At 37.3% G+C, this 16,071-nt stretch overlaps 1 protein-coding gene across 1 annotated transcript; it reads left to right on the forward strand.

Annotated features, from left to right (window-relative positions):
* Positions 1-7,073: 7,073 nt before the first annotated feature.
* LOC110871830 (transcription factor MYB16) lies at positions 7,074-8,923 on the forward strand. Its single transcript, XM_022120582.1, has 3 exons — positions 7,074-7,405; positions 7,740-7,869; positions 8,083-8,923. Exons 1-3 carry the CDS (start codon positions 7,240-7,242, stop codon positions 8,768-8,770), a joined length of 984 nt encoding a protein of 327 aa, XP_021976274.1. The 5' UTR covers positions 7,074-7,239; the 3' UTR covers positions 8,771-8,923.
* Positions 8,924-16,071: the final 7,148 nt, after the last annotated feature.

A 16,071-nucleotide genomic window follows, 5' to 3' on the forward strand; every position in this document is an offset into this window, starting at 1 on the left:
TCGATCCATGACCACTCCAGCACTCCCAGATAGCAAGTCCATGTTCCAAACGATAATGACCTACAAGCATGCAAACAAGTGTGTCAGACTACGCTGGTGAGTTCAAAGTGTTGCTTACGTGTTGTGTTACCAGTTATATGTTAATGCGATTCAATGGTGCGTTACGATGTTGCTCAAGTTAGTTACCCTAGGGACTACGCCCTTACGTAACCGAGGAGTGTGCCTCTTAGCAACCCACTATGTTGTCCAGTTAGTTACCCTAGGGGAACCGCCCTTACGTAACCGAGGAGGGTGCCTCTAAACAACCATAGTGAAACCCAGATAATTAGTACCTAATAGCGCTATCAACTAATCACCCCCATTGCCCTCCAGGCAATAACCAAAACCGATTAAGTTATTTACCCAATGTTTCCCTTCCAAATGTTTACCAGTTGTCCCAAACCACCGGGACGCATGCTTGAGAAAAATGCAATGAACTCACCTTGATTTGCTCGGCAGAATATTTCACTTTTTAATTTATTCAATACTCGCGACCTAGGAGAGTGTTTAGTAATGATCAGTTTTACAGTTTGTTTCATAGATCACATCAGTGATTGTCACGTATGGCACGTATAACAGTTAAGCAACAACTCAAACAAGAACAATGATTATTCAAACAGTTGATCCAATAGTACACAGTATCGAGTAGCTCAATCAAGTTATCATTCTAACCATATAAATTTTGTATCACACATCCGCAACTACTCAACACAATGCATATTCACATTACAAGTTAATAACATAAACTGTTTAATCATGTACTTCAATTACTGCTTATTAATATTACCAGTCCTATGAACCCAACACATTAAATCCCATTTACTATACATAATTAACAATTACTAATATGAAAGTTCCCTCAATACACATGCCGCCCCATTGGACCTAATGTTCGGCCCACTAAACAATCCACACATGCAATCCTCATGAAGCAATCATGCAACCTTTAATGAAAATTGTTCCAATCCCATCCCACCGTCAATACCACATGCAAATCAAAAGTCAAGAGATTTTAATTGAACCACTCATGTATAATGGCCGACAAGGCCATGACTTTCAATAACCGGCCCAGCAGGTATGGGCACCTGCCGCCCAACACAAAACCAAATCAAAGAAAGGAAACGTTTTAATTGGCCCCTTTTAACCACCCTATGCTATTTGACCCTTTGTTCAAGGCTATCTCCTTTGACAATTCCACTCATTACACACCATCCTAGTGGACCGATCATGCTACTGCCATCTAATCTAATTAATTCATATGTGATAACCAAAACAAACCCATCAACAACCGATTTCATTAACATATTGCACATGAATAACAACAATTATCAGACTCACATGATCCCTATATCATGATCCCTATAACATTCGGCCGATTACATGTATACATCAAGAACAGATCATCACGCAACTATTAACCCATGCAATATTGTAAGTTATTGGCTAACAAAATAGAGTAAGTTATGCTAATACTAACCGAAAAGAAACTGATGAGAATATGATGATGATCACGACAGGGGGGGGGGGTTTCTCCTGATGTACGCGATGTGGGGGAAAAACTAGTAGGGTTTTGTTTTTGGAGTTGTGATAAACGATCACAGTTATCATGCAATATTTATTAGACTTTGAGGCGGATACTATTTCCTGTTTGGCCGACATGGGCTCCAGCCCACTCACTTGGGCTGCCATATCACTTAGTAAACATTAGTGAGGTTTGTGATGGCTTGGGCTTGGATAGCATATTGGGCCAGGAGCATGTGTGGGTCAAAACGAGAGGGGGAGGGGAATCTCCTGTTGATCGCGAGTCAAGGGAGCGAAATAGGGTTTGGTATTGTGATTTACGTGCAAGTATCCATATCATGGTAATCAACTAAATCAAGTGAGCTAACATACATTTGGGCCGAATCATTAAAAGGTTAAACAGCTTGCACTTTGGGCCGAATGGATCAAAACACAAGGAAAGCTAGATGGGCTCAGTTAATTCGTTTGGGCCGGAATGGTGCGAGATTGCGAGGTAATATTATGTAGTCCAAAACATGTTCGGCCTAAACAAATGCCACGTTATTTAACCGAGTTAACAAATGTTTAAATTTAACGGAGTTAAGGTCACAGGATTGCACGTCACTAACCTTGAAGGTTCGGGTTCATTCAAACATGTATAATGCACATCACATACAACATAAACACATAATCATTTAATTAACACAGTTCACGTAAGCACGTAACGTTACACAGAAGCAGGTTCGAATCACGAGTTGTCACAAAATGGGTCGACCGCTTAAAAGAATGATTGTTAGAAGAACTGAATGATAATGTTGGTAAAATTCTAAGTTGTATTATGTAAATTATTGACAAGTTTTCTTTGTTGTAATAATAGGTAAATCTCAGGCTTAAGTGCCATGGCCTCTTTCTCGGATGGAACACGCACCATGTCGACTACATATGCGCTTCCGGTTTAAGTCGCCTACTTAAAAATGGTCAAATGGTTTTTGTAATGTAATGTTAACATAAGTTAGGATGTTTGTAGTATCTTGGGTAATTTCTTTAAAACTTATTTTGGGCGATGTCGCCAAAATACTTGTAATGAATATTTGTATGGTTGCATTTTTCGTCTTTTCAAACTTGTCTTGTGTTTTCTTTTTGAATGAAATTTGGTTAAAACAGGGAATCGTTTATGGTACGAACGGGTCATGCCCAATTTTCTTTATTATGTCAAAAACATATGTGTCATGTTGTAGTCTTTCAAATGTATGAAAAAGTGGGCGTTTCAAAAGATTTTATGAACAAGTCAGCTAAATTTTCACTTGACTTGATCTGGCGAACATCAATTTCCCCTTCTTTTTGCAAGTCATATGTTGAGAAGAACTTTGGTGAGATGTGCTTTGTTCGATCACCCTTGATGTAACCTTCTCTGATCTGAGCTATGCAAGCAACATTGTCTTCATAAATAATTGTCAGCTCCTTCTTGATCTGTTCTAATCCGCGTGCTTCTTGTATGTGATTAATCATTGATCTCAACCACACACATTCTCGACCAGCATCATATAGTGCTATCAATTCAGCATGATTTGATGATGTTGCTGTAAGTGTTTGCTTAGTTGACTTCCAAGAAATTGTTGTGCCACCGTATGTGAATACGTAACCTGTCTGAGATTTTGCTTTATGTGGATCTGATAGATATCCGGCATCTGCATACCCAACAAGCTGTGACTTTTGATCTTTCTGATAGAAAAGACCTAAGTCTTGTGTCCCGCAAATATACCAGAATATATGTTTTACGTCATTCCAGTGTCTACGTGTTGAATTCGAACTGTATCTCGCTAGTACATGTACTGCAAATGCAATGTCAGGTCTTGTGTTATTTGCGAGATACATAAGGGCACCGATCGCGCTTAAGTACGGTACTTCTGGACCAAGTACTTCTTCGCCTTCTTCTTGAGGGCGATAAGGATCCTTGTGTGGATCTAGCGGTCGAACAACCATAGGTACGCTAAACGGATGTGCTTTATCCATATTGAAACGTACTAATATCTTCGGGATGTAGTTTGATTGATGGACAAATGTGCCATTGCACAGATACTCAAATTGTAGTCCGATGCATACTTTTGTCATACCAAGATCTTTCATCTCAAATTCCTTCTTTAACAACTGAGCAGCTTTCTTTATCTCTTCAGGAGATCCGATGATGTTGGTATCGTCAACATAAACTGCTATTATAGTGAAATTTGAGAGTGATCGTTTTATAAAGACACACGGACTGATTACATCAGACTTGTATCCTTCCTTTTCGAGATATTCACTAAGTCGATTGTACCACATACGACTAGATTGTTTGAGACCATATAAGGATCTCTGGAGCTTTATAGAACACATATCTCGAGGTGTTGATTTTAATGCTTCAGGCAATTTTAATCCTTTAGGGATTTTCATGTAGATGTCATTTTCAAGTGTCCCGTATAAGTATGCGGTGACGACATCCATTAGTCTCATGTGAAGTCCTTCAGAGATTGTGAGGCCGATTAGGAACCTAAGGGTTATCACATCCACTATAGGGGAATACGTTTCCTTATAATGAACTCCTGGGATTTGGGAAAACCCTTGCGCTACAAGTCGAGCCTTATATCGTACAATCCCATTCTTTTCATTTCTCTTTATTACAAACACCCATTTATAATCTACTGGTTTGACGTCTGTGGGTGTTCGAACTACAAGTCCGAAAACATGTCGCTTTTCGAGCGAATTCAATTCAGCGTTTATGGCTTCTTGCCATCTTGGCCAATCATTTCTGTGCATGCACTCTTCTAAAGTTTTAGGTACGTAATCATTTTCATTGATTACATCCGTTGCTATAGCATATGCGAATATATCATGAACACGTGTTTTATTCCGGTTCCACATTGTACTATCTTGTACATAATTAATAGAGATCTCATTCTCGTTTGGTACCAGTGTTTCTTCTGAAACTTCATTTTCCTCTGGATTCATAGTTGTTTCTTCTGGGACATTTACCTCTACCTGGGTTTCACTTATAATCTTTTGTGAGTTTTCACCAACTGCATTACTTTGCTCTTTTCGTTTCCGTGGGTTTTTGTCTTTGGAACCGATTCGTCTCCCACGCTTTCGTTGTATAGTAATCGCTTCTGGGATTACTTCAATTCGAGCAGGTGCATTTGATGCTGTTACATGTGACTTTGTCATTCTATACGTGTCTGTAAATGCATCTGGTAATTCATTTGCTATTCTTTACAAATGTATAATCTTTTGGAATTCATATTCAGATTGACCACTTCGGGGGTCGAGATTTGATAGCGATGATGCATTCCACGTTATTTCTTGTGTTACCAGTCTTTCTTTGTCCTTATCTCCCCCTAAGACTGGGAACATTGTTTCATCAAAATGACAGTCAGCATACCGTACTGTAAACATGTCTCCCGTTATTGGTTCTAAATATTTAATAATAGACGGAGAGTTAAAACCAATATAGATACCCAGTCTTCTTTGGGGTCCCATTGTAGTACGTTGTGGTGGCGGTATTGGTACATATACCGCACAACCAAAGATTCTAAGGTGGGACAAACTTGGTTCTCGTCCGGAGACCAGTTGCAACGGGGAGTATTCGTGATCAGCAGTTGGTCTCAATCTAATCAGTGCAGCGGCATGCAAAATAGCATGGCCCCATGCAGAAGATGGTAGTTTGCATCTCGTTAAAAGTGGTCTAGCGATTATTTGTAATCGTTTAATCATAGATTCAGCTAAACCGTTTTGTGTGTGAACATGAGGTACTGAATGTTCAACATTGATCCCGATTGACATACAACAGTCATTAAAAGCTTGAGATGTGAACTCTCCCGCATTATCCATCCGGATGTTTCTAATTTGATTATCGGGGAAATTGGCTCTCAATTGTATGATTTGAGCTAAAAGTCGGGAAAATGCTACATTTCGAGTAGTTAAAAGGCTCACATGTGACCACATTGAGGATGCGTCTATTAAGACCAAGAAATAGCGGAATAGTCCACAAGGAGGATGAATAGGCCCACAAATATCCCCTTGGATTCTTTCTAAAAATGATGGAGTTTCATGTATCAATTTAGTTTGTGAGGGCCGAGTTATTAGTTTGCCCAGAGAGCATGCTGCACATGATAAGTCTTGTGGTAGCAAAACTTTTAAGTTTTTGAGAGGGTGCCCGGTTGCACTTTTGATTATTCGTCTCTTCGTTATGCTACCAGGGTGACCTAGACAGTCATGCCATATATTGAATATGTCTTTATCTAACAGCTTTTGGTTACTCACCATGTATGATACGATAGGATTGATATTAGTACAATATAATCCAGAGGATAAGGCTTCTAATTGTTCAACAATTGTTTCTTTGCCATTTTTGTTTGAAGTAATTTAAAGATATTAAATATTATTTTCAGATATTGTTTTTAGGCGGTAACCGTTTTTTTCGAATATCTTTAAAGCTAAGTAAATTTCTTCTGGATTTATTAGAATATAACGCATTATCAATAGTTAATTTGGTACCCGAAGATAATGTTATGTGTGCTCTGCCGGTGCCTTCGATAAGGTTGCTGACACCAGATATAGTACTAATCGGTGTCTCTGCCGGAGACAACTCAAAGAAAAATTTCATATCTTTGAGAATAGTGTTAGTACTACCGCTATCTACCAGACATTCGTCACCAATAATAGCTCTGTTGGAGCTGGTATACATATTTCTTCCGGATATGATGAACGGCAATTATCTGAATCCAAACTGGTAAATTCCTTGATGAATAGAGCGATCGTGTTGATAACGTGATAAAAACCAAAGAGAAATAGAGATAAACTAAATTCTTATTATTCATTCTATTCAACATTACAATATATAGATAAACATAACTATAAACCCTAAAGCCCATAAGTAATATGTTGGGTCTAAAATGTCTGGTTTATAACACGACATATTTATTTTAATTATTTCCCATGAAAAAAAAAACATTTTTATTGGTTTTGTTTTAATTATCAATCGATGACTTTTAACCAACATGTTAGGTATGCGCTTAATTTGCTACATATACAAGTAAATTTAGAATGTACTGTCATGTTTATATAACCAAAAGAGCCTACTGGCCACGCGTAAAAAGTCAATATAAAATGATTTAATTATCAATCAGGTATAAATATCAGCTGATGGCGATGAATTATTGGTTTAGCAGAAGTTGGTTGTTTCTTATGCCAGTAATAATGCATCGTGACACATTCATGCGCAAACGTACGAATTAATGCATTTATAATGAGAGTTTGTGCGTGTACAAATATAGTAGTTGGGGAAGATTTTATTTGTTTCATCACTGCTTCATGAGTTGTCAAAGTTGGTTGCTATGAACCACAATTGTTGGTGCATTAGCAAATGTTGCTACATATATTTCTATTTATTTTAGAATGGACTTTATGGTTGAGGTTTAATTAGCCATTAAACACGTACATATGCCTATCTTTATTAACACTGCCCCACTTCTTTCCTTATATAGCACGTGCACGCCTTTCATCGGATAAGCAAACTATCCTTTCCATATTCATCTTTCCTTTTCAAAAATCTCTCTCCCATCTCTGTTGTCTCTCTTAACATAATACCTAGAGATCCTTACTTTGTAAACATATATTGCAAGAATTAGGTACGTGTGGTGTAGGATCTTTTCTGAAGTTAGGGTAAACATGGTGAAATCTGAGAAGAAGAAGAAACAAAACAACAATGGTAATATGGGCGTGTTAGGAGTCGGGGTGAAGAAAGGGCCATGGACGCCGGAAGAAGACCGAAAGCTCCTGTCTTACATTCAACAATATGGTCATGGAAGCTGGCGCTCATTGCCCGCTAAAGCCGGTAATCATATGACCTAGCTAGGCTAGCTAGCTCCCCATGCATGCATATTCATTTTACAAGTTTTTTACCAGCTAAATATACATTAGTTTGATGATATGTAGGGTGAAAGATTTCATGGTTTTCTCATTGATGATTCAAGAAAACTCACCTCAATATATATTGAGGTGTTACAAGATAATTAAGGAAAAAATTCATATAAATCTTTTAATAATTTTTTAACATACAAGATAAACCAAACAATAGAAATAACAGATAAATATAATAGGCTAATATGCCCCCGCAAGTTGAACGTACCTTCAATAAGCTAAATATACATTATTTTGATGATTTGTAGGGCTTAAGAGATGTGGAAAGAGTTGTCGGTTAAGATGGACGAATTACCTGAGGCCAGATATCAAGAGAGGAAAGTTTAGTTTGGAAGAAGAAAGGACCATCATTCAACTTCATGCTCTACTTGGCAATAGGTAGGGTTTGATTATTCAGATCCCATAGGGTTACTATTTGGGTAACCATATATAGCTTGGTGTAGGTTTTTCTTCTTGTTCTTTTAAAAGTCACAAGTTTTATTTGTTATACTATTAATACGCTAGTACAATTGTAACAAACAAGAAGCTAGGATAAACAATCACTATGTATTCTTAAATATTTCGTTGCTAATGTTATATGTTTATGTATAGATGGTCAACTATTGCTGCTCACTTGCCAAGAAGGACCGATAACGAGATCAAGAACCATTGGAACTCACACATCAAGAAGAGGATGACTAAAATGGGTATTGATCCAATGACTCACAAGCCAAAGAATGGCAGTCAACACTTGAGCTCCAACTTGAACCACATGGCTCAATGGGAGGCTGCTCGGCTAGAGGCAGAAGCTAGGCTGGTTCAAAAGCCCAAGAACCATCAAACCCAACCACCTTGCGGCCTTGTTTCATCTTCTATCCAAGACCATCAGAAAACACCTACAAAAGTTCCACCATCATATCCACCATGCCTTGATGTCCTTAAAGTATGGCAAGGAAACTTATGGTCGAATTATGCTATCAACAATGAGAGTCTCCAGTCACTCATCTCGAACTCAAATGCTTCGGTTGCAACACCCGCCATGCCGGTATTGAGCCACGTCTACAACATCAACGGTTCATGTGATCAAGGTCCTACCACTAAACACAATGATGCAACCGAAATAAAAATGGATCCTTTTGAGGATTTCACATATGTTGATGATGCAAACTTTGTCAATGATGATCCCTTGAGGTCCCCTGATTTCTGGGAAGAATTTGTTGATCTTCTGGATGGTGGTTGGAAAAACATAACCAATAACTTCTCCATGATCACTTCACCACCAGCTTCTCCTGTGTGCTAATAAATTGTCTTGATAACCAAGAATGGTAATAAATGATAGAAATTGAGTTCTAATTGTAGCTTCATTAATGTGTTAGGAGAAATTATGTAAAACTAGCATGGCTAGGACTTCAGTGTAGACCAATAACAATAATCATGACTTTGTTTGATTAAAGCAACCATTCTCAGTAAACCTATCATGTACTTTAATATTTTTCTTTAATTAATTGAATATGAATATTATATATAGAGACTGATTGACAACATGTATTACACACTACTAGAAAACTATGTCATTTGTCACGTTAAAATTCATGGGACATGCGTAGAAAAGGGACGTTTGTGACAAAACTAATTTCATCAGTTTCGTGGGAAACTTGAACACACAGTAACAAAAAAAGTTAATATTACTAAATCAAAAACGTTATAAAAATAAAATAACAAAAAAAAAAAACGTTTTGTTGGAAATGGATCAGAAGATTCCGACGCATTACCAAGGTTACTTTAATTATATAAAAATATAAAATGTTTTGTTGGAAATGGGTCAGAAACTTCTGACGCATTTCCAAGGTTTTGTTAACGGTATTTAGTCAGTTAACTCTTGCTAAAATAGGGTTTTCTGACTTATTGAGATTTCGTTGGAAATCAAAGGTTTTTTTTATCGGTATTTAGTCGGTAAACTCTTGCTAAAGTGGTGTTTTCTGACTTATTAAGATATTGTTCGAAATGTATAGGAATTTTAGACCCCTTTTTATTTTCTTTGAGTATTCGTAGAAAATTAGGCCCCATTCTTCTAATATTGTACAAAAGTAGATGATACATCAATAGTTGGTCTATCTTTCAAGGGACTGATCAGAGCACAGGGGACTTTAAAGCGAGTCCATGTCAAAGTGGCACATCTCAGAAACCAAAAAAAAAAAATTATAGTTTGAAAACTTTATAGTTTGAACTTTGAATTTCCATGAAAACAATTCTTCTCTTCTCTCCTTCACATAACAATCACTCTCCTAAAGATGACTCAAGAATGCCTTATCGAGGGTGCTCATAGAGAATCTATTTGTAATCTAAAGGCTGGTTAAATTAAACATGAAACAGTTTAAGATGATTTGTCATGACAGACCCACCTGACATGTTTTTGCAAGCATTACACTGTATTATCTGACGTGAGCATAGTCATAGTGCCTTTAATGTCATATCTAACGATATCATTTAGAAGTAGGTGACGTCTTTATCTATGCATGAAAACTCGACGTGTTTAAAATATACTCTTTTGATGGTCCTTACCAAGGAAAAAGATCTGTAAATAGTGCAACTTATGAACACAAATTTACCTATGGAAAAATCACCAAATCGGGAAGTTGGAAAGTCGGACGAATTAAACAAAATCTCAATTAAAAGAAAAACAAGGATAAAATATATTTTTTAATCCCTCATAATTGATGCACGCAAGTTATCCAACAATACAAAGAAAAGAATATAATGGTAACCCGTAAATGTAAGAGGGTGAAATAATGAATTGATATGATAAAGAAAGGTCGTCTTACATGTAACACATCAACCGAAGGCGGAAGTTTGTAAGTGCAGTATCCGGTGACTGAAGATATCAGTGTCAGACAGAACTGTTAGCAACAATTAAGATGGAGTCTGTAAGTGCAGTTCCTGCCGGGTAACTGTGCTTTATCAGTTCTGTTCAACGGTCAACAAAGTCCAAGCCAAGTCAAGAATTCGGAAGCTTTATTAGTTCCGAGTATATGATGTTAAACTCGGAATATGTTGATTATTATTGTTGTCTGAATTATCTATTTTGTATCCGGGACAAAATATGTATTGTCCGGGTTTAGTCCCTAGTCTATATATATGTGTTGTATAGGGTAGATTAGGGTAACACTTGAAAAAGCTTGGGACACCTCTCACAAGATCCCATCCATCCTCCATCAGTGTGCACATTCTAGAGAGAGGGGGATACTATGTGTTAGTGAGAGAAAGCTTGGTTTAGATTATAGTGATCTAAACCAGCTTGCAGATGATGTATACTCTTTTGGTTTGTAATCTATGATGACTGATTCAATAATAAAGATACTCATCTTCTACATATTTCTATCTTGTTCACATTTTGATGTTTCCCCTCTTGAATCAAGTGCAATGTTGATGTTCGTCATCGATCCGGTGTTTTAACAGTGGTATCAGAGCATGGTTACAGTGGTATCGGAGCTTTTGTTTCATTCAGGTTGTGACCCGGGTTATACCACTCTGATTTTCTCTGACTTTTCACTCTGTTTTTCCAAGTTTCTCTTGTGTCTCCGGATTTTGTGAACTTAGAAACTTTTTCAAAACAAACTTTCTGTTTAAACTCACTGTTTCTTTCACAAACATTATTTGTTTCTTTCACAACTCATTTCGAAATGACAAACAACAATATGACCGCAATGGTGCAAAACTCAAGCACAATGCTGAGGTAGGAAGTAACGACAAACCTCCTTTGTTGATAAACGAGCTTGATTTTCCTGAGTGGAAGGAGCGTTTCGAAAGGTATGTAAGAGCGAAAGACATCAAGATCTGGTTGTGTATCGTTAAAGGATGTGGAGCTACACCAGTAAGAACGTTAACGATTGATACTTATTTGGCACTCACCGACGACCAAAGAAAATTCTATGATTGTGAAGAGAAAGCAATATCGATTATTACGATGGCGATGACGCAATCTATACTTCATACTTTCCGTAAGAGAAGTAATTCGAAGGAGTTGTGGGATAGCATGATCGAACGCTATGAGGGAAATGCAATGTACAGGAAACGACGTCTTGAACGATTGAACACTCAATTCGTTATGTTTAAAGCGTTAAGAAATAAATCATTCGATAACACGGTGAATTGATTTTATCATCTGTTAAGCGAACTTGATCGTAGTCAAGAAGGAATCTACACTGAGTTTGAGAAAGTTGAGAAGTTTCTAGATTGTCTTCCCAGATATTGGAATATGTACACGGCATTGATTAGAGAAGGTGTTCTCTATGAGGAGCTCTCATTGGAAGAAGTTATACAAAAACTGAAGGGTTATGCTTGGAATATGGAAGATCAAGCATCTGATTTCGAGAAGATCCAATATCCTCAATTATATAAAGCTTCAAAACCGACGGATAAGGGTAATAATGGAGGAGTCGGTGTTGACCTATATTCAGAGAATGAAGTTCCTGCAAATGAACATGCCCTTATAAGCAACAATGTTAGTTCAAGTGGAACAACAAATTCCAATCAAGGAATGTACTCTTCTAGTGGAGCTCAGAAATCTCAAGCGACAAACTTGAACATTCCAAAGTTAGATGCAAGCTGCTTAAAGTTGATAGAAGAAAACATGAGCCTTTTGGCGTCCTTCATGACTGCTTATGTGAACTTCTGTCTTGGAAAGCTCGTTGAACCGTTAAGTCTCGATGGGGACTTTGACCAGATAGACCAAGACGAAATGGAAAAACTTGATCTACAACTCAATATGGCACTCTTAGTCCGAAGAGCAAAGAAATTTCTATTAAGAACGAGTAGGAAGTTCATAGGAGGTCAGACGAAGACTCAGATGGGAGTTGATGTCACACCCCTATTTTCCACGTGTCACCGGTGGGCCCGGTGGGGGTTCCGTGACGTAGTTGATATCGTCATAGTCAAACATACAATATATAAATGCACAGCGGAAGCAAAGAAAGATTTATTTCAACTTAATAATATTGTAATATCCAAGTATCACAAAATAGTCGAAATAGATCCACAGGCGGATCCAAACAAAAAGGAAACTTTATTTCAACAGACTTCATGCATCCTAAGCTTGCGAGACTTCTACGGATGCTAAGGAGTGGCCAGCCTATTACGCGTAGTACCTGCACTTAGCCTTTTTTTGGAAAATATGTCAGTTTACACTGGTAAATACAATTCAACTGACTCATTTTGAAAATGTTTAAAATTGATTTAAATGCCCGTGGCACAAAACTTTTTATAACTTGGGATAATTATTTGCTTAATAATCTTGTAAAAGAATTACATGTCTGTTATGCGTTCAGTTGCCCGGGTCGTGCCGGGTTAAAGATTAATAGACACACCACTTAATATAATTCCGCCGCGAGACTTCTCTCGACCGACGATTATACTTTATTGAAATGCACTACGGGTGTACGCCTACACCCGTGTGCTAAGGTCGTGGCCATTCTTTGAATGATGCCAAGGATATCCGGGACATGGTCATTAAACCCCCAAAGGCGTTAAACAAACAAAACAGCATTTTTAAACGGGTTAATTTGACAACACTTAACCACCGACTGGTTAAGGTCAATTCCCCGACCAAGCGGTATTTTATATACCGTACCCCAAGCCCGTATAGGGAAAATAAGTTAAACGTATTTACCTGAGCAAAGTATAATTCAAATACAGTGAGTGCACGTAGCTTTTACTGGGCTCCTAGATCTGGAAATTAAGGTTTTAATAACCTATTAGAATCCTAACGGGTCTTAAGCTTAGACCGGTTAGTTTTGTATGAAGATTACGGTCTTAAACGCACGATAAGGCGAAGACCGTTTTAGAATGTGGTTTTGACCCAACAAGCTTGCATGCTTGTTTAATATGGGTAATATAATCACATTCTGGATTTTGAGACCGAAAAGATATGGTTAGACCCGTTTCGGCTAAAATGGGTAAACTAGTTACATAAGCCGATCCGAACGCGTAAAGTGCGTAACGAGTAACCATAAAAGTCATATACATGTTTCTGAAGTTAGTATGCCTAAAATATGTTGTGATATCAGAATGATACCTTCCATTATGCCCCAAATGGTTTTAAACCAAAACTATGCCTCATAAGGGCATTTTGGTCATTTTAAAGGGTGTAAAAGAGTTTAAATATTAATCTAAGTTACAGGTCTGAATAAATCAGTAAGTATACTCATTTTATCATGTTATATCAGTAGGATATCAATTATATGTGAAATTTATAACTTATAACCATTCTATGCTCCGTAGGGGCATTTTGGTAATTTCACATAGGCCTAAAGGGTCAAAACTGGAAATCTGAATTAATTTATTTCCCTACTGTTTAAAATATAAAATTCTACTAATTACATCAGTAAGTTCAGCCCCTTATGCTTAACAAGGTTCTAGTGCATACTTATGTGCTAGAAACGCTTAAAAAGGCGATTTGGAGCCATTTCCGGGTTTTCTGTAAAAAGCAGATATTTTTGATATTCCAGCAGGCTCAAATAATATATTTAACATAACAAATCAGTAGAAAAAGGTTTGGGGTCAAAAGGATTTGTAAAACTCATTTTATGGCTTAAAAGGGCAAAACCGGCATAAACCAAATTAATCTTAGAATACTAAGTTATGCTCAGCCTAAAAATAAATAAAAATCTCCAAAAATCCAAAAATATTATTTATAATAGTAGGTATAAGGTTTTGTATAAAAGTTTGGGTTTAGATAGGCTATATGCAATTTACGCCATTTAATCACTAAAGAAGCTTTAATTTACGCTAATGAGCATAACTCTTATTCTACACCTCAAACTGATCTCAAATTTTAGGTGCAAGTTTATAAATCAGTAGCTAAGGTGTCTACCCTTTTATATTTTCAAAAAATCTCATTTTAAGGTCAAATGGGCATAATGGTCAACATATAAGCGATTAACGGAAACATGCATGCGAATAGGATATCTAATGAACCAAGTTGTATAATCTCAGAGAGTTATACTAACATGCAAATAGGTCCAAGAGAAGCTCTAAGGCAACCCTAATCTTGGCTTAAGCGGTTCAGAACTGAAAGTCAAAGCAGAAGTCAAACTTTGCGACTTTCGGTTCCAAACCGAGCCTAATACTGAAAATTGTCGAGTTGAACATATTGAGACATGTTCTTACATCAATTACCAAGTTATTTTAATGATCAAACAGGTTGCATGTATCCTACATTGCTAATTATGCATTTATTCGCAAATAACCTTTCTGTTGACTTTTTATAATAAGCTTTGACTCGACAATTAACATAGTTAGAGTGGGATTCTGGAAATACCCTTTTAAGGATTTGTTACCCACATAATCACCTACTTAAAGGTATTTTTAATTCGGGATATTAGTGGGTAATTATTGACTAATCCCGAAGTCAAACCTTAATTACGACGGTTTGACTTTTAGCTAATTAACTAAGCTAAAACGAATTAAGAAGGGTTAAGGACACTTACAAGAGTCCTAATTATGCTTAGGGATCACTAAGAATGGTGCTTGCTGTCCAGAGATCTCCAGAAGATGAGTTGTGAACTTCTTGCAAATGAATGCCCAAATGGTTACAACATTCATCCTCTTATATATGGGTTTTAATTCAAGGAGATCATGCCAAAGAGGTCTACCAATGCTTCGAGATCAAGACAAGTGCCCCCCTATGCATGAAAACTTGTTGGTGCAGCCCCTGGTATGTAAAAACAAGGTTTTATGATGGTGCAACGGGCTGGACAGACACCTGCAGGTGTTTTCTGTCGCTGGCACTCTGACGCGGCCCGCATAAACCCATAAGGGGGTCTTACGCGGGTCGCCTGGCCTGTCAGAACCAGCCAAACAAGTTTCATTCTTTGCATTTTCGGTCCCTGGTCCTCTGTAACGTGGTTTTAAGCCCTTAATTTGCATTTCCAGCCTTCTAACTTGATTTTTAAAGGCCTTGGGACTTTTACTAACTTGGTTAAGTCCTTGACTAACCTTGTAACCACTCATAAGGCCTTAGAATTCAACGTTGACGCTTTTAACCCCTTGTACACGAATTTGATCATAACTTTCTCATACGATAACGAAACTTTATGAAATTTTAACCACATATTCTAGTGAGTATATTTTATCGTTACAAAGCTTTGGGTCTCAGAGGTATACTTTGCACATGTTGACACATTTAGCCCCTGTAGTTTGTAATTCCTCACTTTCTTTCATATTTAGCTTCGTATGATCCAAGATTTATTCGTTTGAAGGTATAAACATTGTGTGGGGCTATTTTTGAATATAATTATCCATCGTTGACACTTTGGACCCTTATATTTACATAGTTTCCCCGTTTGTCAACTTTAGTCCCTCTAAAGTATTCTTTCACACGTTCAGAGCTTATGACACGTGTTCATACATTATTGGACATAAATTTTCAAGGTGTTACAGTTGACATGTCAAAGGTGAAATGTTACAACTGCAACATTTACGGGTATTTCGCACGTGATTGTCGGAAGCCTAAAATGGAAAGATCTAACAGAGAAAACAACTCTCAAAGAAACAACTCAAGACCTCACAACAATGCAGCAACTACTTCAAACTCAAGTGCTCATC

Source organism: Helianthus annuus, chromosome 8 (genome assembly GCF_002127325.2).
Source record: "Helianthus annuus cultivar XRQ/B chromosome 8, HanXRQr2.0-SUNRISE, whole genome shotgun sequence".
NCBI classification, from domain to species: domain Eukaryota; kingdom Viridiplantae; phylum Streptophyta; class Magnoliopsida; order Asterales; family Asteraceae; genus Helianthus; species Helianthus annuus.

Excerpts from the sequence above, each read along its gene's own strand:
- LOC110871830 (XM_022120582.1), top strand. The coding sequence starts at position 7,240 with ATGGTGAAATCTGAGAAGAAGAAGAAACAAAACAACAATGGTAATATG. Across the intron at positions 7,406-7,739 it reads CTCATTGCCCGCTAAAGCCG|GGCTTAAGAGATGTGGAAAG; the intron begins GTAATCATATGA and ends GATGATTTGTAG. Across the intron at positions 7,870-8,082 it reads CATGCTCTACTTGGCAATAG|ATGGTCAACTATTGCTGCTC; the intron begins GTAGGGTTTGAT and ends GTTTATGTATAG.